Source organism: Oreochromis aureus, linkage group 17 (assembly GCF_013358895.1).
Source record: "Oreochromis aureus strain Israel breed Guangdong linkage group 17, ZZ_aureus, whole genome shotgun sequence".
In the NCBI taxonomy this organism is placed as follows: domain Eukaryota; kingdom Metazoa; phylum Chordata; class Actinopteri; order Cichliformes; family Cichlidae; genus Oreochromis; species Oreochromis aureus.
This window is the reverse complement of record NC_052958.1, coordinates 1,102,598-1,129,030: the sequence shown is the minus strand read 5'-3', so window position 1 is coordinate 1,129,030 and position 26,433 is coordinate 1,102,598. Positions and strand designations below refer to the sequence as shown.

The 26,433-nt window shown below is 42.5% G+C and overlaps 2 protein-coding genes across 2 annotated transcripts; one reads left to right on the top strand and one right to left on the bottom strand.

Annotated features, from left to right (window-relative positions):
• Positions 1-244: 244 nt before the first annotated feature.
• Positions 245-7,017, bottom strand: mrps33 (mitochondrial ribosomal protein S33). Its single transcript, XM_031726311.2, has 3 exons — positions 6,709-7,017; positions 3,224-3,440; positions 245-756 (listed from the first exon to the last, which is right to left on the bottom strand). The coding sequence occupies exons 2-3, from the start codon at positions 3,436-3,438 to the stop codon at positions 651-653; spliced, it is 321 nt and encodes a 106-aa protein (XP_031582171.1). The 5' UTR covers positions 3,439-3,440; positions 6,709-7,017; the 3' UTR covers positions 245-650.
• A 4,477-nt stretch (positions 7,018-11,494) lies between these two features.
• LOC120433987 (transmembrane protein 178B-like) lies at positions 11,495-12,537 on the top strand. Its single transcript, XM_039601321.1, has 2 exons — positions 11,495-11,574; positions 11,826-12,537. Exon 2 carries the CDS (start codon positions 12,136-12,138, stop codon positions 12,535-12,537), a length of 402 nt encoding a protein of 133 aa, XP_039457255.1. The 5' UTR covers positions 11,495-11,574; positions 11,826-12,135.
• Positions 12,538-26,433: the final 13,896 nt, after the last annotated feature.

Below are 26,433 nucleotides of genomic sequence, written 5' to 3'. Positions count from 1 at the left end.
AATGATACTTCAACTCTTGAACAATAGGAGCTGGCAATCATTCCGATTGGTCGATGATTCCACCAGCCTCAGTATTTCACAAATCGTTTAATGACCATATATGCTTATGTCAGCAGGTCGACCCAGAAAAACATAGATTGTGGATAGCAGTGTATGCTGAGTGTTTCCTACATGGAGGGATTTTATCCCCCTCTTTTTGATTTTTCTTCTTTAAAAGGCAATAAAACAAAGTTTTGCACCACTCTGCAGATTTATCACATTGACTTTATTGTGAAAAATAAGGGTGTCTACTTCTATACATTTGAGCTGTTCCATCCACAGTCAAGCTATCAGCAGCTAACACTTCCTCCTGGGCTGTTCTACAGAAAGGCATTATTATGTGGTAATAAGATATAAGCACAGCCCTCTTACTACCACACACACACACACACACACACACACACACATGTTCAATAACATACACAATTTAACAGAAGTGGAATATGCCCGACTCAGAACGTCCTGTCAGCACAGAAACAAAGGACAGTCCCGACCAGTGGAACGCTCTCAGGACCAGCATCCCACCACAGTGCACACCGACCAGTGCAGCCTGCACAGAAACCAAAGAACGTCGAGTCCTGTGCAGCCTCGGGGAGCAGAAGCGTGGCAGTTCATTTCTTCTTGCCTGCTCTCTTCCCCTCTCCTTTTTTTGGCGTCCCTTTTCCTCTTAGTTTCCTCAGACGACGCATCTCCTCCTTGAAGTCTTCATGCTCATCTCTAAAACGAATTAAAAATTTGATTAGACACAGTTTTTACTTTTGCCATATTTACATGCACTTCATCTTATGGATTTCACTGTTTTTCATATGAGATCTCTTCAGAAAGTTATCAAACCATCACTCAGGACTTTCTGGTGAAGCAGAAGAAAGCCACTTTGAAGAAGGGTACAGGACATCTCTGCAGACTTTACCTGCACAGGTATGCAACATAACAGCTGCCCGAGCATATCTGGGTTTCGATTTGAACTTTTTGCTTCCCACTGGGGGTAATCACTAAAGGCAGTAAGGGTGTGGAAGCAGCAGAGGGCTGTGAGCTAAACCTGGTGGAGGAATGGTGCAACTAATTTGCTCTCTCCAGGCTGCTCACTGGTCGTCTGTCACATTCAGTGGACTGGTGGACACACACACTCATACAGTGAAGCAGGTTTATGTAACATTCACACTCTGATGGATGGATCGGGGGCAACCGGGGTTCAGTGGGACACTTTGACAGATGGACAGGAGGAGCTGGGGATCGTTTCCTCGACCTCCCAACTGGTAAACGACCCACTCTCCCATCACTCGGCCACCTGAGCCACAACCAGTCACTTAAACACAGTGATGTTCTTCATTCTTCTCCACACATCTTGTGCTGTTCCGCTCAAGCTAGTAGTCCTTGTATTTCTTCAGCTTCCCCTTTAGCTCATGCTGGACCCTCCTCAGTGGGAGCCTGACCTGGAAGCTTTAAGCCAGGGGTGGGAACTCCAGGCCTCGAGGGCCGTGTCCAGCAGGTTCTAGATATCACACCTGAATCAAATGATGAGTTCATTACCAGGCCTCTGGAGAACTTCAAGACATGCTGAGGAGGCCATTTAGCCATTTAAATCAGCTGACACATCTAAAACCTGCAGGACGCCGGCCCTCGAGACCTGGGGTTGGACACCGCTGACCTGAGCAGTTAAACACGTCTTTAAGGGAAGTAATGAGCCAAAACTTCTTGTTCACAAAGCAACATGCAGCCCTGAGATGGTAAGATGGTGTAGTTACACACAAATGTGATATATTCTGTCATACAGCTTATTAATGTCCTCTCCATGTGGTTTACAAAGTTCATTCCAGCACGTGGACTCCTGCAGTGCCTCAGCAGCTTCAAACAGCTAGCCTAATAACTCCAGTGACACTGTGTGCTTTAGCAGCATTACCACACAGCACCTCTCGCTCTCTGTGTTCTGGTGCACACTCGACTTACTGTTTTCCAGTGAGGCGTGGTTAAAATCCCCACTGGTAACCATGAGACATTTTCCATAATAGAATGAATGACGACACCTCCACGTCACATGATCTTTGAATGCAAACAAAGAAACAAAAACCCTGATACAGCAAATAATTTGGATGCAATCAGTTCAATATCTGGGCCACAGAAACATTTCATCACAAAACAGAATAAATAACGAAAAAAATGCATATCTAGTAACAAGTTAATTAGTAATTAAGAATAATTAAGTGATTAAAAACTAGTGGGAAGTGTGGGAGTGGCAGGATGTTGTCAGGCTGCACAGCTCCATGGTAGGAAAACCTGCTCCAGTGAGCAGCGACCTGACACTGAGGCAGTGGGTCAGCTCTCAGCACGAGGCCAAGACGATGCTGAGAAACAAGAACTGTCGTTGAGTTACAGTCCAGACATGAACCACACTTTACATTATTAACATTTATGGATAGAACCGAAGATGCCGTCCAATATGCCAGAATCAAAGAAAGTAAAAAAACCCCTCTTCATCAGACTTACTCATGATGACCTTTAAAGTACCGTTAAAGCATTCAGGGTCTTATACTTTTGTAAATGAGTCATTTCAGTTTTTAACAAAAAAGCAAAGGAGTCAAAGTACTTTCTGAAGCAACTGCAGTTCACATTTTTCCTCCATTTATAAGTCACTTCATATTCTTTCTGAAGTAATAACTAGTGGCTGATTAAACTTCAGAGGCACTGACAGAGGCCAACGCAGAGGGCGGAGCTTGGATCTCTCAGATTCCAGCCTTCACTTCCTGGTTATCTTTTTTGGTTTTGGAAACAATGTAACTGCTCCTGCACTGACATACTTATTGTATGTTACAGTGTTTCATGCCGAAGTGTAAATTTCAATTATTTAAAAAATGTCGTTCAAACAAAACACACTTCAGCATGTATACTTATATTTGTTTGTTGTTTAATTAGGATGATCCTCAGTTATCCATTCAGTTCATTATCACACCTACACTGTAATGCAATTACATTTTTTAAAGGGACAAAATGACAACAGTGGGATTTGTTTTACATTTTTTTTGTAAATCCCGCAAAAAATGAAAATAAATGTTAATATCAGAAGTCATGAACTTTCAAACTCTTAAAAATGTGTTTCAGCAGCACAACTGTGTAAAAATAAATGAAGCCATTTTTGCTTTTACAAAGGTAAATACTGACATCGTATCACAGGTGTGTTCTATTGTACCTGAACAGACCCATGAACCTGAGCTTCTGGGTCACAGCATAGTAAATCTTGTGGTGTGGGTACCAGTCATACACCTCCTTCCTCTTGGCCATAGGGGGCTCCTGGAACAGCTGGACCACCTTCATAGATTTCGGGTCCGTTGGATGCACAACTTCTCCAAAGATCTGTGAGCTCAGTCTGGCCATCCGCAATGCATAGCTGGACAGGCCTGCCATCACTGATGAGCACAAGAAACATATAGTTTGACATTTGACAAGTTTGAACACGCCTTTTCATTTAACGTTTTTCTTTACTTTTACTACTTTCTACATTGTAGATACAAACTGAAGACATCAAATATGTCAAACAGGATCTATGGAGTTATGTAGCAAAGCAAAATGTGAAAAATAACTAAACATGTCTGATATCACAATGTACAGTGTTTGGGTTTCTTTGTGGTACAACTTGTCTTACTTTTTTAATCAGCATGAAAGTTACATGAACTTAGCATGTTTAAAAGTATTCTACGTAAGTTTTTCCATGATTGTAAAAGAGCTGGTGATTCATCTTCATGGTAAGAAAGGACTGTGAAAATTTCGGGCTTTTATTTGGAGGAACAATGAGGTGCTCATGCTTGTCAGGGAACACTGGACCAGTTCTGTATCCTCTCAAAACATTCAAGGGCATCTGGGTGTTTGCCCAACTAGCCTGTGTGTGTTTTGTGGATTTGGAGCAAGCATTTGACCGTGTCCCTCAGGATGCTTCCAGAGTAGATCGAGCCTGTTGTTGCAGGGTCCAGTTCCCTTGCAGCCGTTGTGAAAGTTTGGTCTGCGCTGCATGCAAAAAGTCAGACTCATTTTCAGTGGGTTTTGGACTCTGCTGTTCTGCTCATAATATTTATGGACAGAAGTTCTAGTTTGCACTCAAGGGGTAATGGTGAGAGTCTAGTTCATTACCAGGCCTCTGGAGCAGTTGAAGGCATGTTGAGAGGTCATTTAGCCATTTAAATCAGCTGTGTTGGATCAAGGACACGTCTAAAACCTGCAGGACACCGGCCTTTGAGGCCTAGAGTTCCCCCACCCCTGCGCTACACGATGGTTTGGCTTCGCCTTAGAGACAGGGTGAAGAGCTTGGTTATTCAGGAGGAGCTCAGAGTAGAGCTGCTACTCCACCACACTGAAAGGAGCCAGTTGAGGTGGTTCTGACTAGGATGCCTCCCTGACACCTCCTAGGTAAGGTGTTCTGGGTATGTTTCACTGAGAGGAGACCCCAGGGCAGACCCAGGCTACACAGAAGAGTATATTTCTCAGGTTTTTTGGAAACACCTTGGTGTCCCCCCAGGAGAGCTAGAGGAGGTGGCTGAAGAGATGGAGCTCTGGGTGTCTCTGGTTAGACTGCTGCACCCGTGACCCAGACAAGTGGCACAAAATGGATGGATGGATGATCCGTACAGATGTACTTACCAGAATCCAGAAATGACTTTGTTAGCTGTTAAGATCATGCACATTTTAACTCTATGCTGATCCAGCCAGCCTACAAAGTGGTCAGATATGTACTTATTGAGAAATATAGCTGTATATGACTGGGATACATACAGCAAGAACTGATTTATTTTCCTAGCAATAATACACAATACGTAAAGGAAACAATAAAAAGAACAGTGAATATTTCTCCAAAAACATTTAACATACCATGTGCTGTAGTATTGCTAGCCTTCTCCCTGATGCTAATGTAATAACTAGTTATGCCAGCCTGACATTCAAGGTTTAATACAGATCAGCAGGTTTTGGCCTGAACTGGAAAATGCAGTATTAGCATCTAAATTATCTGAGACATTTGAGTCAGTCGTGTTGATTATTGCTGTAAATTATGATAAAGTACAATTTTTCCTCTCTCTGCTAAAGGAGCTAATAAAGGAACCATATATGTTAGTGCTGTTTCTTATAGTTTGTAAACTGTATAATGTGTTTTAAAACGTCTTGATGCATTCTCAATCATCCAGGAAAGTAAATCTCCAAAAGTTGAATCTGTTCATCTGGACGTAGCGTTTTGTGGGAGAAACGTTTCATCACTCATCCTCACAGCCCATTGTTCCTTCAGTGGGCTGGTTTCAGTCATTATGCAAATGTACTGTTTATAAGGTTTGGGGAAACCTGCAGTCAGCTGAGACTGAAGAAGTCACTTGGATGAGTGACGAAACGTTTCTCCCACCAAACGCTACGTCCAGATGAACAGATTCAACTTTAGGAGATGTATAATATGTTGTATTATTTAATTTAGTTCAGTCTGTTCTTGTCTTGGAGGAACTGGATCATTTCCATAGAAATTAATAAAGTGCTCTGATTCTGATTGAAGCACCAATCCTAATCATTTCAAATATTTAACCTATTCTTACTATGACTGCAGGTCACTTCACTCACAGAGACAGTGAAGTACACACATATCAGTAGCTAACAGCCATCGGAGGCAGAAACAACTTAAAACCATAGTAACCCACACCCGGCCAGTTACTAATTTAATTTAATCTTTCATATTTCAATATTTTCTGAGCTGACAGTGTCTGACCCATGGGGAATCAAACCAGAATAAAACATAAAGATTCATATTTATTGCATTAACATAGCTATGCAATAGCCTGATTTTCCTATTGCTGTAGAAACAGTGACATGAAAAGTAAGACTAAACTACAGAGTCTATGAAGCCTGAACGTTACTGAAAGGGTTTTTCTCATTAAAGCCACCAGATTGTTTTCAGGAGAACAGTCGCTTTCCCAAAAATAAATAAAAATCTAAATTTAATTAATTAATTAAAAAAAAGGAATTATTGGCTTTACAATCATGATGTTGGTGTTTTGATGCTGTTCGTTTAAAAGCATAACCCCCCAAAATTGCCTCTCCTAACACTGGGGCATCCTTTATGAAAGGAAAGGGAAAATGCCGTCCCATAATTCTTAGCGAGGACCATCTGACCATTCATGAGAACTGTCAAGAAAACTAACCAAGCAGCGCGGATCACGCACATTTTAAACATAATTGTATTTTCCAGTTTCCCGTGAATGTTAACGGCAGGCCGGTAAACCCAGGAGTCCAGCGGCGTAGATTTACATAAACACGCTAAATCCAGATTATAAACTATGTTAACTTATCAAAGTGCGTTCGCGGGTCTGTATAATTCAGTTAGCAAGGTTCGTTGTATTGCAGCTTTAGGAATTATTACTAATTATATATTAGCACGTTTTTTGTTACTTTGGGTCAGCTGGGATAAATTATAGAGGGAAGCCGACGAAGTGAGTCAGACTGGATCACTGAACAGCAGGTAAATATGAGAACTAGGGTTTCTGATGCTGCAGTCACAGGATGATCTATTAACACTTCGATAATGTTTGCACACAGACCCACTCCAGTAAATAATAAGCAGCATTCTGCCAAGAACACGAGGAACCAGCTCGTGTCTGTGAGCTGATGTGAGCAGACGAACAGCTTCATGACAGTGAAATTAATTCTTACCGCAACTGCGCACAGCGTTGTCTCCAGAATCTGTCTGTAGCCTCTGCTTCAGGTAACAGCTAACAGTAACCTTCACCAGAGACGGTGCAGCACGCGTGACACATGCTCCGTGGAACTGATTGGCTTGTTTCTTTTACTTCCTGTTTGTGCGACTCTGTGTGAATTACACATATCTATCATTGGAACAATTAGTAGTTTTTATTACACATATATGTATCCATTAGCCGTCATTAAATTCTCGAAAACACTATCCTAGTCGATATATTCTAATTTATCTACCAATGCGTTTACGCAATCAAAGAGGAAGTCCGTCGCTCTTAATAGTTCCGTGGATGTGACACGTATAGGCAAAGTTCCGCTTAAATGCAGCTCGTTCGCTTATAAGTGCAGGAGGTGCTGATTTTTTATTTGGCTTGGTAATAATGCGACGGTGCACGACGAAGCATTTCAAAACAATATTTAGCCCATGTGTTCAGCAGCACATAATTCAATTCAATCAATTACTCTTTACTAACACACTTTACGTCCATCTTTAAAAAAAAAACAAACAACAAAAAAACACAACATATAAACCTTAATAAAAAAATAAAATATTTGTAAAGCTGTTATAGCTGGTAAGGGTGCACCAGCATCATATTAAATATCCTATGGATTAAGAATGGGGCGTTACTCAAGTTTATATTCATGTGCAGACAGATGAATGACAACATACTGTAGCAACCCTCTACTCATGTCAAACACTAAAGGTGCTTTCTAAAAGTCTCATTCTGCAGCACTTTTATCTATGCTTAACACTTTTTCTGACACACACACACACACACACACACACACACACACACACACACACACACACACACACACACAAATTGGGTTTAATTCGTGCCTATATAAATAAAAAAACTATAAATTCATAATGATATTTTAATGACATTGTTTTGTGACATTTCATTAATACCTTTCTATTCAACATATCTTTGCTATTTACTTTCTTTCTGACTGTCATTCCTTTTCACACAATCTCGAGTGTTTGAGTTCCTGACAGTTAAGTTCCTTGTATTTAGTTTGTTTTGTCTCCAGCAATAAAGCTGTTGTTAAGTTCAGTCCAGCTTGAGAGTCCTGTATTTGGGTCCTAACCTGCCTGGTCCATGCAACGTATCATGAGACATTTAAGGTAGGTGCATGGGACCCACGGCTTAATGCTCTATGGGACCACAGTGCACACATGTGCTTGAACCTGCCATGGTAGTTCTGGCAACGGAGTCACTTTACTGTAGTCACATTCACTCAGCCAGTCCAGAGTGGAGCACAACCAGCAATAGTGTAGTGTATAGTAGTGTAAGAATGCATGAGACATTGTCATCAGTAGCACACTTGGAAAAGATGCTCTTGCAAACGCTTGTCTAAGAGCTGTGCATTACACAGTAATATTGAACCTTTTTTTTATTTACTGTGGTTGAATATGAGTTATAAGATCAAAAGCTCATCTACAGTACCAGCATCATTGTTTTGATGTTAGACTGTAAAGGTCTTGGTGACCTGAAGCTGTGGCGTTTTCGCATCTGAAAATAGACTTAAATAAAAATGTACCAAAATAAAGCAAGGCTTTCATGTCAGACAGCTCTGTCGTAAAGCTACTCACCTGTCAAATAATATGTGCATCCAGCCTTTACATTACAGGCATCTTGTGGCTGAAGAAAGCTGTGCTTGTTTCACCTCACAGCAAAGTGTAGCTATCTCTGTCTGAAGGTGTTTTCGTCTCACGTTAACAAAGACTGGAGATGAGCAAGCTGAGGGGCCAGCAGCTTGTTTCTGGTGGTTTGCGCATGCTCGTTGTGGATAAACTGCCACTCTGTGACTGAACTGATGGAAGGTATGGTGCCTACTGTTCTGAGATCAGTTAGACCAGCTACAGTTGAGGCCAAAATTATTAGCCCCCGTTATGAAAATAGACAACACTCTTGATTTCATCAGTTTAATCAATGCTGCAAACATTGGGCAAAAGTTTAGCAAAATGATCCAAAATTCCTGGGGGGCTAATAATTTTGGCCTCAACTGTAGCATTAGCCAGTAAACGAGCTTCAGTGATTTAGCATCATAATAGATGGGATTCTCTTGCTAACCACCTTGGGCAACAAGTGTGACGTAGAGAAGATGGAGTTTGAAAAAGTTTTTAATAATTAAGTTAGCATGAGCATTAGCATGATGGAGAGGGGGATGATGGCTCAGACCACAAAACAGGCAACAGGATAGCAGAAAGGTGAAGATGCTCATGTAAAGTGCATACAGGCAACACTAATGGTATGCACCCTACCATTTTATCATGCTAAAAAGGTATAGTGAAGGAAGATAGTTTGAGGATTCTTATGTTAAACCACTGAGTACATGTGAAAGGTGAGTAATGTTTACTCTGACAAACGTTGGACTAAATTTCTTAAACTAAGTTGCGACAGCAAAGCGAATTAGTTTGTTGAGTAAACCTAAAGGCTGTCAAGTTCTTTGCCTTCTTCCTTTATTTATATTTTGTCAGTGTTTCCTTCTTTTTCGTCTTCGCTCATTAGAACTACATTTTCATTTTGTTTTTTACCAACTGAAGATTTTAAATGTAGAGTCATTCCAGCAGGGTTCTGTTAGGGTCTTGTTTAATCATTATTGTTGGGCTCCCTGTGTGACTATGTTTCCTTGTTCTCTGTATTTCTAGTTTAGGTTGTCTTGTTTGTTATTAGGCCCCTTTTCATGTCCTGGTCTCGTTTCTGTGTCCTTCCCTGTGAAGTCTTTCTCTTCTCCAGGTGTAGTCGCCTGTTTCCAGTCATGTCTCTGTGTGTCTGTCTGCTTTCTCTCACCTCTCTTGGCCCTCTCCCTTTGTTCCCTGTATTTTAGTCAGTCTGCGCCTCAGTTTGTGTATCCTGTTTTATTCTGGAGCCACTTGTCCTGTGTGCGTCACGTTCAGTGTTGTTCCCCCCATCTCACCTCTAAGATTGTTGCCAGCCATGTTCCCCAGGTGTTTCCTGTTTGCCCTGATTCCCTCTTGTATTTAGTATCTGTCTCCCTCCGTCCAGTGTTGCCATCTCCCTCTTACTGTGTGTCCTCTCTAAGTGCCAATTCTCTGTTTGAACCTGTCTATTGGTATTTGCCAGTTCCAGTTTCCAAGCACAGTCCCGCCTGCTGTCTGAAATTTGGGTCTGCAACTGTGCCCGCCACACACAGCGTTTCCTGCCAGCTTCCTGCAAACACTGCTCTGTGTTTTAAATGTGGTTTCACTCTCGATCAATACTTTACCATTTATTATTTTTCATTCTGTTCAGTTTTTTCCGAATTTTCATTTAAGCCGAAGCTACTTTGAGAATTTGAATGGATCTTTTGAATCGGCACTGAATTAATTCCAGCTCTAGGTGGCACCCGCAGTCTATTGCTCTTATGTTTTTACAGTTTAATAACAGAAGATGGCGCCAGATATGAAGAAACAGAACGTAGAAGCCGAAGATTGTTCTGGATGTTTTCAGTCCAAATTTTTTAAAATGTGCATTTTTTTTTATGTACCTTAATTAATTATTTAAACAGCTTTGATCAGCATAACTATGACCAATCATAAATTACTTTAGCTTCCTTCTAAATATGTGACTCAATGTCTTTTTGTGCTGCAGTGCTCAAACACCTACAAAACAAATGTGTCAGGCTAAATAAACAGCATACAACATACTAATATCTTAATGCATTCAATATTGCCTACATTAACTGAAAAGCTGCTCTTCTGGGTCCTAAAATAGCCAGTTTCTGCAGAATATGGCATATTCTTCATGGGTGATGAAAAACATCCAATTTCTTTGACTTGAGAAACGTTTGAGTCAGGTTTAAGAACCAACACTACTTGAATTCAGGAAAACATGGCTTCAGCTGTCGCTTCATTTTAATGTGACACAAAATATTTGAGCTACACAGAAATAAACATGGACCATAGTTATCAAAACCACCTTTGAGGTAAATGTCTCCACCAATAAACACACACTCAAAAGAACAGTAATACCAGCCTTGACGTCACTGCTGGTCAGTCCACCAACATGTGCTTGATACACTATGAAGCAGTCTGACAGCAGCCTGTTCAGGAGCTGAAGATATGTACGGTCACGTGACTGTGTCAAACACATGTATTCCTGCAGGAAGCACTTATTGAGGCAAAACACTAGAAACAACTGAAAACCTGTTTCACATGATCACATTTGTTCACTCCCCCCCCCCCCTCCCCCCCAATTGGTTTGAAGGGAAGGGCTCAGCTAAAAGTGGGTGATTCTAGCTTTCAGTGTTTAAAGCAGAATGTTCTAACACTGTGAGGGAATCCACTCCGCCTCCATTGTTGCTTCGTTGGATTTTTCCATTTAAGTGAATGTCAGTGTAGCGCTCTGTAGATCTGGTTACCACAGATCGATACATCTGTATATTTGTTCATACTACATCTGTAAATCTGCCCGTCTGTATAGCAATATAAACATCTGTATACTTAACTTATTTGTACATAATCTGTTTATAACTATTTCCACCTTTCATACTACCCTTATTGATATATAATCTGCTCCTATTGCTCTTACTGCTCTTGCACGTGTGATTAGATTCAAACTGTAATGACAATAAAGTTGAATCCGAATCAAAAATCAAACCTGACTGAAGATTTCACGCGGGCAGCTGTAGTCATGTAGCCCGTGAGCTGACGGCGCTGCTCCAGACAGACTGGTGCTGATTGGTCAGCGCACAGGCCTGCTGTGTAGCAGCTGCCGTCATCCCCTCAGACGTGCTGGGGATGCTGACTGTGGCGCTGATACCCCTGCGCTCTGCTCTGGTGGGCTGCGGTCTGCGTGGGCTCTGTGGACACATCAGGTTGGTTCTCTAAACCTATGAGCTGCACGTTATAGATCGTGCATGTTCGTGCTGGTTCAATCGCACCTTTACATTCGGTAAATACGGCTGTATAAATCACTCGTTGCTTGTTTGCACTCTTCTTCGTTCATCGTTTCTGTCAGTGGGTGGGTTATGCAGTGGTTCGTGTCAAGTATGGCCTACTACATGCTTAACTAAACCCTTAGCGGCGTACTGATGTGTTTTGTGCTTGATGGTGTCGCCCTACTCAGACAGACGGATCCGTGGCTGGGAGCTGAGATGAGATAAGCGTTCCTTTTCTCTCCGCCGAGGTGCTGCAGCGCCGCGCACGCAGGACGGACGTGGGCACTTTATCACCGAAAACCTCCGCGTCCGGGGTTTAAACGTATTTGTCTGCAGACTGTTCCCCCGGAAAGGTTCGCCTTCCGTTTGTACATAAAGGTCACCCGGAGGATGGTCCCGACGCTGCTCTCCAGAGGTGATGTGAGTTGAAGCGGTGGGGAAGCCGCAGAGGAGCTGTCCGTCTGTCGAGGTGCTGATGCGGCTGTGACAGAACCGAGCATGGCTGCGGGGAAGTTACTGCTCTACGCCGGCCTCTCTCTTTCTCTTTGCGCCCTGGGCATGCTGGCCGTGGCGATGTGCTCCGACCACTGGTACGAGACAGACGCCAGACGGTACAGGGAGCGGTGCCGAAGCTTTTCCAGCCGCCGCAAGGACCCGGGCTTCATCTACATCCCCAACAACAGCCTACCGCTGCGGGCCAGCCGGAGCAGCGTGTCCCGCTGGCAAGAGAAGCTGCTTTTGGCCCGGAACAGACGGCAGCTGTTCGCCATGAGCGCCGCAGATGAATGTAGTAGGCAGTATAACTCCACCAACATGGGGCTGTGGAGGAAATGCCATCGGCTGGCCTTCGACCACGAAATCGAAGAGAGCATCCGGAAAGGTAAGACAAGAATGAAATAGACGCTACGTTAGAGTGACAGAAACACGATGGATGTGCTGGAACATGAATCGCAGGAAAGGATTTAGGCTGCTCTGTGGTCACTGATCGAACAATATAAATCATCCTGTTCTGGAAGCTCATGTTGCTCCACGGGCATGGCTCAGGGTTAGGGCCTGTTGTCATGCTATTTGCATGTTGACGATGACGCCAAGCAGCAGTGTGTGTGTGTGTGTGTGTGTGTGCGTGCGTGTGTGTGAACCTGCTCCTGCAAAATATGACATAATCATTTCAGGATGTGCATGGGCTTGCCAAACACTCAGCCTGAAACAGGAAGAGTTGCTTGTTAAGGAAGGAGCTAAAGAGCAGTATGTGACACTGTGAATGAGCATGGGCTCAGTCACCAGTAATGCAGCATTGCAAATCAAAAATGTTAACTGTGCTATAGTACAACAAGTATGTGCAGATGATCAGGATAGTACAGACGGTGGTACTGTCCATATTACTTCATAAACAGGAACTGGAGCAAAGTTACTCCCTTATTGACACAGCGTAGCTTCACATATAAGGAATTTGTTTGTGATCCTGGGATCTTTTGCTCGTTAGAAGAATGTGTAAACTGCTGCACTATGGAGTCACTTCACCTTTGTTTGCTATTATAAAGTGTAGCTTATCTATCAAAATAGAGTCAGCCTAAACCTATGAGGACCATATGAGACATGGTAGTTTTAGTTACTGCTTATGCAAATGTTAATTCCTGCATTTAAACAAACACCCACCATGATTTGTATATTCAAAGTCCAGGTCCGTCCTTCTGCCTCTGACTGTGCTTCACAGGCGAGCTGCGTGTTAAGGCAAGGAGGATGAGCTTTCTGATGGAAGTTACTGGCTCAAGTCAAAAATGGAACAAGACTGTGTGTGTGTGTGTGTGTGTGTGTGCGAGGTGATATGTGCATATGTGTGTGTGAGCTGCAGCTGTGCCTTCCTTTGACGATGCCTGAATGGCCTTGATGGCCTACCATCTGCAGTAATGGGCAGCCCACAGTCAGAGCACTCAGTGATCAGATGAATGCCTCCATAGAGAGCTCTGATCTGTTCCATCTCCATCAGCTTGGAAAACTACGTGTGGTTTGTCTCCATGATGCCTCTGAGTGTCACCTCACAATAATGGCTCAATAAGGACGTAGCTGTGGACATAAACACTTAAATCCATGCATGATGCATGTACAGTCGTGTGATCATCTAACAACTCCTGTAGCTACATGCAGCTGCTTTACAACGACACACAGTCAGCAGTGACACCTACAAGCAGCAACCTATTAGTACCATATTTTGCCATATTACTGCTGCAACTACACCACAAATACAATTACTGCCAATTCTTTTAGTGATACTGGTATTACTAATACTACTGTTAAAAGTATAAAAGTTCAGTGGGAACGCCAGACGGGCACCACAGTAGGATGATGACAATACCCCATCGGCCTGAAATGACTGTGTACAAACGCCTGTTTAAATGTCATTTTTGTGATGTTAAGAAATAAGAAAACATAAATCATATTAAAAAATGAGTATTCAAAATGTAAAAAAAGTAATTGCCCCTAAACCTAGTAAGTAGTTCCCAAAAGGTGGATTCTGTTCATCTGGACGTTTTCAGTGGGAGAAATGTTTCATCATCATCAGGTGACGTCTTCAGTCTCAGCTGACTGCAGGTTTCCAACCTTATAAACAGGACATTTGCACAATGACTGAAACCAGCACACTGAATGAACAATGGGCTGGGAGGTCAGCTCATTGATCACTCTTTCAATGATGAGGATGTACACATCCTGGACATGGAGTCAAGGAGGCCATTTATGTGAAAAGGGAAAGACCACCTCTGAATGGAGGAGGGGGCCTAAGGGTACATCTGTCACCATCTTACAATGCTGTGATTGCAGCCATTCCCCAACTCTCTGTGAACGGGACTCATGGTTATTGATCAATCATCACGACAATTTGGATATTAATGATCAATGAGCTGACCTCCCAGCCCGTTGTTCATTCAGTGTGCTGGTTTCAGTCACTGTGCAAATGTCCTGATTATAAGGTTGGAAACCTGCAGTCAGCTGAGTCACCTGATGATGATGACGAAATGTTTCTCCCACTGAAAACATCCAGATGAACAGAATCAACCTTTTGGGATTTACTTACCTGGATGACTGAGCACGCATCAATACAGCCTAATAACTGGTTGTGCCACCCTTGGCAGCAACAACTGTAACTCAAGTGTTGCAGTAACTAGCATTGAGTTTCGCTTCCTTGTGGAGGACATCTGACCCTCTCTGCTTTGCAGAATTGTCTTAATTCAGCCACACTGATGGTTTTCCAGCACGGACGACCTGTTTAAGGTCATTCCAAAGTATCTCAATCATTTACATTTGAAATTTGACTCGGCCACTCAAAAGTCTCCATTTGGTTTTTGTTGTCATCCAGAGGTGGACTTGCTGCATAACCCAAGTCCTCTTGAGCTTCAGGGCAGAAACTGATGGCTGGACATTTGCCTTCAGGATGTTCTGTTAGACATCAGAATTCATGGCTCCATTAATTATAAGCAAGTCATCCGGCCCTGAAGCAGCAAAGCAGTCCCAGACGATCACACGACCACACATCATGTCCGACTGTTAGTTTGATGGCAGATGTAACGGGACTCAAACCTTCCACAAAGCTCAGCTTTTGCCTCACGAATCTACAGAATATTTTCTCAAAAGTCCTGGGATCATCAACATGTTTTTTTTTTAATTTTTTGCAAATGTGAGACGAGTCTTTGTGTTCTTTTTGGTCAACAGTGGTTTCTCCTTGGAACTCTCCCACAGATGCCATTTTGCCCAGGCTCTTTGTTATTGTTGAATCACCACCTCTGACTGTAAATGAGGCAAATGACACATGTACATTTTTAGATGTTGTTCTGGGTTCTCCTGTGACCTCCTGGATGAGTTGTTGATAAACCCTTGGAGTACCTTTCGTAGGCTGGTCGCTCCTGGGAAGGTTCATGTGTGGCTCTCATCCTGGTTCACTGGAGTCCCAAAGCCTTAGAAATGTTTTTGTAACTCTTTCCAGACTGAAAGCTTTCACTTTGTTTTACAGCTGTTTCTTTAAAGCATGAAATTATGTGTTGCTGTATGAGATCTTTTAGCCTGCTGTACTTTGTCAGAGAGGTTCTCTTCCTTGATTCAACAGGCCTGTTAGTAATTAGGGTGTGGCTCGTGAAACTGAACTGAGCTTTCCAACAAATGTGGTTAACCTGAGTTAATTCATGATCGACTTTTAGGAGAATCTTTCTCCACATTTATGAAGATTAACTAGTACTGTGTTGTTGGTCTAAAGTACAGTATAAATTAGCTGAATAAGCAAATATGAACCTGGATATTTTAATATGTGCCTGCCTCCTCCCCATATTCTCCTGCATATGGAAAAAAACAAAGAGCTCAAGTTATTTTATAGTCCTAATATCTAAAGTTTTTTCACAATTACCAGGCGAGAGATTGAAACCCCAAAGTAGCGCTTTGATGGGGTCTCCTCTGTGTTTGCTTTTGTGCACAAACTTGTACTAAGGGTCACCCAGCTGCTCCCAGTGAGCGAGCACACACACACACACACACACACACACACACATTTATTCCATTTTAACCTCAAACCCTGCTTCCTCCAGTCCACATGTCAACGTGTCTTTGGACAAGATACTAAATACACAAACTGACCACATGCTGCTGCTTCTTCATTGCTCTGCATCCTTGTTGTTGGACACACATCAAAACACTGATGAATCGTGTCCTGCCCATTTTAAATAGATTATGCTGTTTTTAAAAGAATAAATATAGAACTTGTTAAATATAAGACATGAATCATAACCTGCCCATCACTTTGCATGATCAAATCACATTCACATTTAATTTCAAACTTAACAGATCTGAGACTAATGTTTTGGTCCTTATTCATCTCTCTGGCATGTGCTCTAATATTGCTTCAGCGTTCAGTGTTTAGCCAGATCAGCAACATCCCTTCATCTCCTCATTTTCCAGTATCTTCCATAATAGCAGGCTGCATCATTATGCAGATTTATGGAAAGAGGGCAGAGAAGATGAGGTATGAGGTCAACGGCCACAGTAAGAGGATGACTTATCAAGTGATTATAAATTATTTCTTTACAACAAACCTCACAAAGCATATTGAGGTGGAGTCTGAATGACACAGTCTGTAAGTCTGTATCAAACGACACACACATAAAAAAAGTGTGTGTGTGAGTGTACGTGTTTACATATCTTTGTGGGGACCAACAATTGGAAATTTACTATGCTTGTGGGGACCAACAACCCCACAAGCATTATGGGGAAAAAAATCCCCGTCCTCATGAGTTTAAAGGTACTTCTTTAGACTCAAAATGTGGTTTTAGTGCCAGGGTTACAGTTAGGTCATGGTTTAGGTTGTGGGTTAGAGTCAGGGTTAGGCATTTATTTTTGATGGTTAGGGTAAGCGCCTCGGGAAAGTATTATGTCAACTACATGTCCCCACAAAGATGTGAAAACACGGTGTGTGTGTGTGTGTCATGTTGATAATCCAAATATGTGTTGTATGATCTTGGTTACAGTGAATGGGCATGGTGTACGATCTGCTGGGGATGTGCTATGGAAGCAGCTCACTCTGCTGCTGTGTCCGTCCCAAGGAAGGGACAGATAAAACAACAATGAGCTAAAAAGTGGTATGAGACAGAAAATGAGAAGAAAGAGAAAACCAATGATGGCTGTGGAGAACAGGATGAACAGGGAGGGGAGGATTACAGAGAGAGTGTGGTGGGGGTGGGGGAGTGAGGTTTCCTGTACCATCTGCCATCACCCTGTGAGGAAAAGGCCTTTCAGTTCCTCATAAAGACATTCACAGTCCTGTCCAAGCAGAAACAGCAGGGAAAGGCCTTGGATTGGATTACTCGATTCCCCAGGAGACCTGGGGAGGGTTAAATTAGATACTACGGGAGGTTAAAGGTATCTCACAGGTTCCTTGTAAATGAGCCCACTGGCTGAACTACTTATTTGATAGACACATGGAGGGTTTGGCAGGTGGGTGTGGCACTTTTGCGATGGACACCTGTCTATGAGGTCTAATTTTTATGAAAATAAAATAACAAGTTTCCTGTTTAAACTTGAGACCTGCTCTGTGTCAAAAACTGTAACGTCAAAATGATTTCTGCAATTAGAGGACGATAAAAGAGGAACACACCTGAAAGTCAGTGACGCTGGTAACATTTCAACAAGTACTCCACCCATCCACCCATTCTCATACCTGCAATGTTATGAGAAAGTGAAAGGCCCACCTCCTGGTCTGTCATTGGCCAGTACTAGAGTGACACGCCCTCTTTTGATTCTCTGGGTTAAACTCAGGAAGCAAAACTTTGTTTTTACTAATTCAGGAAAGAGGTAGCCATGTGAGTAAAGGTGAGGAGCTCAGTGCTGGTTTGGGTTTCCTCAGGCAGCCGTCTGAAGGTGGACACGACAAAAACATATATTTTAGTGGTTTTGATTGTGTTACCTTCCAATGAAGTACTAAATCATTGTATCAGTTCTTGATGATACTACTGTAAAAAATATCCAAGCAGATGACAAACGATGGCCTCAGATTCAGTTTCTGCCTCATTTAAACCGGGTCGTAACCAGGCCATAGGCGCGTCTGTGTGTCAGGTTATTATAGCCTCCATCTTTTTAAGAATCCAGGTTTTATTTAGGTTATTTATGTGAAACATGTTTTCTTGTGGCCACGGAAACTCAGCCAGGAGTTCTCCTATCCTCCTGGAAACAGTTAAATTATTCACATGTGGCTGCACTCTGTGCTCATTAGTGCACCCACAGACTGAAGACAGGCTGAGCAAACTCACTCACTTCATGTTAGGTGCCGGTGCAGCCATCACACCCCAAGAGTAATGAAACACAGACAAAAATATTTCCCTGAGCAGTATAAGGTACACCTTTATTTTGTGTCACTCTGCAGTAATGTCACACAAACATGTCAAAGTATCAGAACTGTAGTCAGGCACCAGGCGACAAAGCTAATCTGATGTTTCTGTGCTATTTAGTAGAGAATGATCCTGATGAACAGATGTAATGAGATTTGACAGAAGCTTCAGTGCCCGTGTACTGAATGCTCCTTTATGCCTTTGCTGTCTCTTTGTAATATTTCAGAGATGGAGTCGGGTTGAGTCTGTAGCTTCAGTGGCTGTGAGGTGAGGAGACTCTTGCTAGTTTTGTCGCATAAAGGTTAAACATAAGGTTTGACTTCAAGCAAATGACCTGGTTTCTGCTGCTTCACTCATTTTGACAGATACAAACTAACTGTTTCTCCTTTAAAGGGCTTTGTGTGTACACGTTCTCTATTACTAATACAGGAAGCTCTTTGACTGCGTTACAGAAATCCCAGTAGAGTTTTGTAAAATACTAAAGATCAGGAGTTAACTCAACTTGTTTCAATTCACAATCAGTTCCAAGGAAAGATCAATATTTATTTAATAAACAGAAAAGGGAATCTATGGGCCAAACCATTAAAGTCAGTGTTTCTCTGTGAATATGTGTGTCCAGGTTTTCATCATATTCAGAATATGAGATTCATGTACTGCAAAATCTGTTCTGCATTTTTCTGAATACTGATGATTAACACGTAGAACCAGACAACTGGTTACAGAATAATGTTTATTAAGGAACCTGTGAAGTTCACACACACAACAGAGCAACAACTGTTTCTTACATTCTGCTAACTGTTAACCTTAAACTTTGAATAATTGTGATAGGTTGGAAGACTACCGCTATGACCCCCCTAGGCAGCACCAAAGGACTCCATGCAGCCGTTATTCACAAGATTTGACAGTAAAATGGTTAATATGAATTCATATTAGTTGGCATAAGTATGAAAAACAATGTAAATACGGTATGAAAACTGTTAAAAAGTTATTATTTTTCATTATTTTTCAGTGAACTGCAATCTGTATGTTACTAATCGGCTTGTAAGCCTTTTCTGGGATCGATTGGTAGAGGTTCCATCCTCCACTAGGGGGCTTTCGCGCTCTCTCCTCATTACATTAAACTACTGCGTGAGAGAAGCAACTGAAAATCACTCCAAATATGTTGTACATCCAGTCAAATGGATCCATTATATTATGGTCATTTTGTGTCTTTTCGTGGAACATGAGAATATAAATGCAATACAAATGATGACGGCAGCTCAGCACACAAACCCGATTCCTCTTTTGCCGTTAACATGCGAGTCCAGAAGCAGACAGCAGCGCTGATCGGCTGGGAGACTTACTCATCCCGGAGTCAGTGTGACTCCTACAACCACAGGCAGAGTAGATGGACACGGTGAGAAAGCGAGAGCGATGAGGGGGAAGAATCAAGATGTGGTTTGTTTCCTTGTCGTTACAAAGCCAACATTAATGTTTGATGACCTCATGGTTTCTCCCACAGACCATCGCTGTATGGATACATACAGAGCATGTGCAGCTGTACTGCGGGACAGCAACCTTTGTACACTAAGACATAACGTACACAATGGCTGCATAGAAAGATGCACTGTACAAAATGCACACATCACAAAGAATGCATGTATAAATAATAACCTTACCAAGACAACTGACCAATGTGTACATGATAAGCTATTAAGGATCTGTTCCGTCCCCTCCAGTCAGACTCTAGTGTGAGCTTTATGGCCAACAACTCCTGATCCTGTTGTGGCGCCGGGAACCGCTGAAATGGAACCTTGGGAGAGGTCAAGCATGTCAGAGGCAGAGCAATTCCACTAAAGTCTGGAATAAAACGTCCGTAGAAATTGGCGAAACCAAGAAACCTGCAGTTGCTTCCGAGTCTGGGGCTCCGGACGTTCCACCACGGCCTTAATCTTGGCCGGATCAGCCCGAAGCTGACCTTGCTCCACAATAAACCCCAAAAAAGAGAGAGAATGTATGTGAAACTCACATTTCTCGACTTAGACAAACATCCGGTTCTCTAACAAGGTTGGTCTGCCAGGTCTGCAAGAATCACATCTGCCAGGTTTTGCAGACCTGGCAGATGTGATTCTTGTGTTCTTCCAAAGACTTTGAAAAAATCTGAATGTTATCTAGGTACATGAAAACACTGTGGTTAATAAAATCCCTCAATACATCATTGACCAATGCCTGAAAACTGCACTGGTGAGGCTGAAGGGCATGACCAAGTACTCGAAATGTCTGAGGTGAGTACTGAAAGCTCTCCCTCCCTTATCCTGACCAAATGTTAAGCATTCCTTAAATCCACCTTAGTGAACATAGTGGCCCCCTGAAGAAGTTCAAAGGCAGAACACAGCTGTGGAAGAGGATACTTATTTTTAATGGTGATTTTGTTTAATCCTTGAAAGTCTATGCACGGACAGAGACTTATCATTCGTCTTCACGAAGAAAAAACCGCGGCTCAGGCAGCGATGTGGATGGATGGATTATTCCGGCTCCTAATGAGTCTGTGCTATGCCACTCCATGGCCTCGCTTTTAGGTTTGGCCAGGCTGTACAGGCAACTAGTGGGAAGTAGAGCACCAAGGAGCAGATCTATCCCACAGTGGTATTGGGGATGTGGAGGGAGGGAGAGAGCTAAGTCTTTGCTAAAGACCTTAGCGAGGTCATGATAGACCACTGGAACTTGAGTAACTTGACAAATTCAGATGGAGCGCAGGATGAGACACTGGGTGTGGCAGAGCGTAGACAGTTCTCATGGCACGACAGGCTCCATCCAGCAATACAGACCTTGGACCAGTCTATCTGGGGGTTGTGTGTGTGTTTAACCACAGATAAACAAGAATAATGGGTGCCAGGAAAGAAACTAATTTTCTCAACATATTTACCTGATAAGGTGAAACCATTTCAGATGACTACATCATGAAGCTCACTGAGAGAAGGCCGAGGGTTTGCAGCCCTGTCGACAAAGGGCGGCTACTTTGAGGAATCAAAAATATAGAACATATTTAGAGTTATTTATCAGTTTTTCCATTGCTATATAATTTCATATATCTTCCTTCATATATGTGATCTCTTCAGTTTGTGTCTAGAATGTAAAAAGTAGTTATATTTTGTACGTTGTTACTTTTATCTTTAGGCCACCTGGCTCATGCACTTTAGCATGCAGCGTGGTGTAAATGCACCCTAACAAATGAAACAGTGCAGTTCAATTGAAACATAAAATACAACATAAAAGAAGCAAAGCAAATCCACACACCTCACAAAAGAGAGTGCACTTACAGAGAGCTGGGATGCACTGCTGAGACTTCCTGAAGCATTCAGCATAAAAACCATGTTTGATTTCACATCAGTGGACATTTCCATTCTTTAGAAGGCAGCTCTCTCTCCCGCGGTGTCTCTCCAGCCTCATCTTCCTCTGGCCCATTTAATCAATGGCTTATCAAGTCAACAGAGTGCTGTGGGCCTCTAGGAAGAGCCCACATCAATCAGGCCCTTATTCTGCCTGCCCCAAAGAATTGCTGCCTGTGTGGAGGGAGAGCTGATGAAGGGAGCTCTGTAGCCACAGCTGCCCGCCACACAAGAAAGTCCTTCTCACTGCTCAGGACTGCAGGACAGCAGAAGAATTATGTCCTATGAAGGGAGCATTATTGTGCAGGAGCAGGATCCAGGCAGGGTGTTCAGTGAAAGGCAATAGTTATCAGCTTTGTGCTCCCTGTTTGCTCATAACATCGTCTCACACTAACCACAGACTGTTAATTTGCAACTGCTGATTAACACAAGGGGGACTAAACAAGGGCATCATTATCATGTGCTTTGTAACAATCAAGAACGCCCCCCCCCCCCTAGTTTGTGTCGTCATGGTAACACGCATTGACTGTTTGACAGATGTTATTCAGGCAGATTGAGCCGGCGGCTGAGCTGAGCTGAGATGATGAGAGCAGGTCAGGATGAATGTTTCTCTGAACGTCAGGAGGTTAGACAACAAATCTTCCTGCTCCGGGTGACAACAGTCGTGGAAAGAAAAATGCTGTTCCCACGACGACAGCATCACTGCTGGCGGGGTGGGGTTTTCTGGGCAGTTGAGTTCAGCTAAAGCTCCTACACAAGTAGGTGTCCTTCATTAATGAGCATCAGGAACAAACATTAAACAAATACACAAACGTCTGCCCCTTAGAGAAAATGAACAGAAGTGAAAGTTTGATCAAGCTTCATGTGTAATGGGTTATTTAAATGCCTCATATTCCTCCACTTTAAGTATCATCAAGGTTAGTTTACATGTGCCCAGAATGTAGGTTTCAGCCCCCAAATAGCCCACAGGTCATGTTCTGTACCTCGGATGTCTAACCTATGGTTTTGGCCCCCGCCTCTAACAGCCTGTATCTGTAGCTTTCAATCAACATTGAATGCGCTTTTCAGAAAGAGGTCTGTGTGAGAATATCCAGCACTATTAGGAGCAGGGAGGCTCATTCAGCAGATGTCATGGCTTCCAATACAGACCTGAACGACACTTCTAACTTTCTAAGTGATTATTTTACTTGTAAATACCGCTTAATTTAGCATAGCCATTTGTTGCTTACAATAACCTGGAATTTCTTATACAGTGCTGTTTACAGTGCAGGATTCCATGTATGTTGCTTCATATATTTGATGTCTTCAGTTTGTATCTACAATGTAGAAAGTAGCAAAAATAAAGAAAAACCATTAAGTGAGAATGTGTGTCCAAACTTTCGACTGGTAGTGTATAGATATACACGTTTGACCACTTGCACCGTATTAACAGTATATTAACATTTCATCACTGCTGTCATGGTACAGTGAAGATGAAAACACCATGAGTGTGAGTACATACTTACCGAAACACAGAAACATAATTTAACACAAACTATTAATTTGCAATTAATTAACTGTTAATTAACACTTGTACTTCAGATAATACTTACTTGGTTTGACTGATATGAATTAAATGGCAGAAGATTTGGATTTATTCCAGCTGTCTCAGCTCCTTCCATTAGAAGAACTTTGCAGATTGAGGATCAGTATGGACACAAGCAACTATTACAGCAAACAAAAGTATTTTGGTGTTCATTATAGCAAGAGAAATGTCAGTAAAAAAATTGTAACAACTATACTTTAAGTCACGAGAGGCAAGGTTCAGAATCATAACATATACAAACATATACACTTATGTCCATAAATATTTGGACAGAGCAGCTTTTTTCTAATTTGGTTCTGTTCATGACCACAATGAGCTCAGATGCACTTGAAGAGCAGACTTTCAGCTTTAATTCAGTAGGTTGAATAAACTCATGGACATCACCAGATGCTGGTTTCCTCCTTTTTAATGCTCTGCCAGGCTTTCACTGCAACAAGTGAAATGCATGCAGGGTTAAGATCAGGTGACTGACTTGGCCATTCAAGAATATTTCACTTCTTTGCTTTAACAAACTTCTGTATTGCTTTTGTTGTATGTTTTGGATCATAAGATAAGATAAGATAAGATAAGATAGAACTTTATTAATCCCTCGGGTGGGTTCCTCTGGGAAATTCGGTTTCCAAATAGCACAGCACCAACAGAAGTTACAGAATGTGAGCAGAATACCATATATACACATAAATAAATACAGAGACATTTCAAGTATTGTGAGTCTATTGCACCGTTGGTTATTAACAAAAAGTATTGCACAGTGAAAAGGCACTACAGCTTAGTTGTCCCCCCTCCTTTGTCCTCCTGTCTCCCCTCCCTCTCCCCTCCAGAGAGGAGTTAAACAGTCTGATGGCGTGTGGGACAAAGGAGTTTTTAAGTCTGTTGGTTCTTGTCTTTGGGAGAAGCAACCTGTCACTGAACAGACTCCTCTGGTTGTTTATGGCCGTGTGCAGAGGATGCCCAGCATTGTCCATAATGTCCAGCAGTTTCTTTAGTGTCCTTTTCTCTGCCACTGTCACCAGAGTGTCCAGCTTCATGCCGACCACAGAGCCAGCCTTCCTGGTCAGTTTTTCCAGCCTGGATGAGTCCTTCTTTGCTGTGCTGCTCCCCCAGCACACCACAGCATAGAAAAGTACTCCAACCACTGACTGATAAAACATCCTCAGGAGCTTCCTGCAGATGTTAAAAGACCTCAGCCTCCTGAGGAAGTACAGTCGGCTTTGGGCTTTTTTATACAGGTGCCCTGTGTTGCATGACCAGTCCAGTTTGTTGTCCACCCACAGCCCGAGGTACTTGTACTTGTTGACCACCTCCACCTCATCTCCCTCTATCTGAATCATTTCTCCATCTGTATTATGAAACGCAGCCCAACCATCTGTCTGGTTTCATCTCTCCAAAGTGTGTTTTTCCAGATTTGTACTGGCTTTTCTTAGATGTCTTTTTTAAATCTAGCCTCTCTCTTCTTGAGGGTTATAAATAGCTTGCACCTTGCATTGAACCCTCTGCATGCAGTCTTCTTTTTATGGCAGACCTGGATATCAATACCCCGACCTCCTGGAGAGTGTCGTTCATGGTTGGCTGTTGTGAAGGAGTTTCTCATCACCATGATTCTGGGATCATCCACCACTGTTATCTTCTGTGGACATCCAGGTCTTTTTGCATTGCTTTCTTTCTTTCTCAGGATGGACCAAAGATTTTGACAATCCTAAGACTGTAACAGTTTCTGTGATGTTTTTTTTTCTTCTGTTTTCGCAGCTTGTTTCACCTGCATGGAGAGCTCCTTTGACTGCATGTTGTCTGTTCACAGTAAAAGCTCCCAAATGTCATCACCACACCTCCAATCAGCTCCAGGCCCTTTAGCTGCTTAGTTGATAATGACATATCCAAGGAATTTCCAACCTCTGCCCACAAAATAGTCTTTGAGTCAATTGTCCAATTACTTTTGGTCCCTTTAAAAAGAGGTTGGCACATGTTAAGGAGCTGAAACTGCTACACCCTTGGATACCCTCAAATGAAAGCTGGGAGTCTACACATTAGGTCCATTTGTGGACAGTAAGGACCTGGGATGTGCACTTTGAAAAACTCTTTTTATTGTTGATTCACACACGAGTGACTTATGTGAAGCAGCAGCTTTCTAGCTGTTGTCACCTGCACTCCTCTCTCCTTCAGGTCCAGCGTCACTGAAATAGGAAAAGCCCAATTACCATAGTGTTTCCTGGATGTTGGACGTTGCGTTGAAACTATTTATTTGTATTGGTTGTTACAGATTTGATTTTACTCTAATTCATCACATTAGCACATTATACAATTAGAGCAAGTCATCTACTAAATGAAAGGTTGGTAGTTAGATCCCTGGATGGCCCAGTCTGCTTGCCAAGGTGTCCTTGGGGATGATACTAAGCCCAAGTTGTTCCTGATGTGTGAATGTTAGATAGAAATTACTTAGACATAGAAAAAAGTTCTTGTGTCTTATATGTTGTATAAAGTGCTTTGAGAAAGCACCAGAAGATCATGAACAGTTCATGAACCATTTACAATTATAAAGCCTTGGGCAATGTTTTTTGATGGGACGTGTCCAGGGTACCAGCCACCGCACGCTTCCACCTGCATCATCAGGACACAACAGGAAATATGCTCAGGCACACCCCCTACCAAGCTGTATACAAAGGCACACCTGCACATTTCAGCAGATTTTTGCTTTTTGTTTTTGTTGTTTTTAACTCAGGTTTGATCCAGTCAGCCTGTGAGATGCATTTAATTAACACACTGACACGTGGCTCAGGCAACACGTGCCACTGGAATGACTCTGACATTTGAATGACATCCATTTCTCTGTGAGTAATTGGCTGAGGCCTGTCTGCTGACAGGTGGAGATAGGTGTTGAGCTCAGTAAAGCTGCCTTTCCTCAACAGGACCTTCTAAGCAGATACAGAAAATGTGCACACACATGCATACACACACAATTCTGACAGTCAGTCTTCTTCCCGGCTTG

What these genes read in the sequence shown, in the direction of transcription:
- mrps33 (XM_031726311.2), bottom strand. Translation starts at nt 3,438, where the DNA reads ATGGCAGGCCTGTCCAGCTATGCATTGCGGATGGCCAGACTGAGCTCA. An exon ending in AGGTTCATGGGTCTGTTCAG is followed by an intron (nt 757 to 3,223) that starts GTACAATAGAAC and finishes AATTCGTTTTAG; the next exon opens with AGATGAGCATGAAGACTTCA.
- LOC120433987 (XM_039601321.1), top strand. Translation starts at nt 12,136, where the DNA reads ATGGCTGCGGGGAAGTTACTGCTCTACGCCGGCCTCTCTCTTTCTCTT.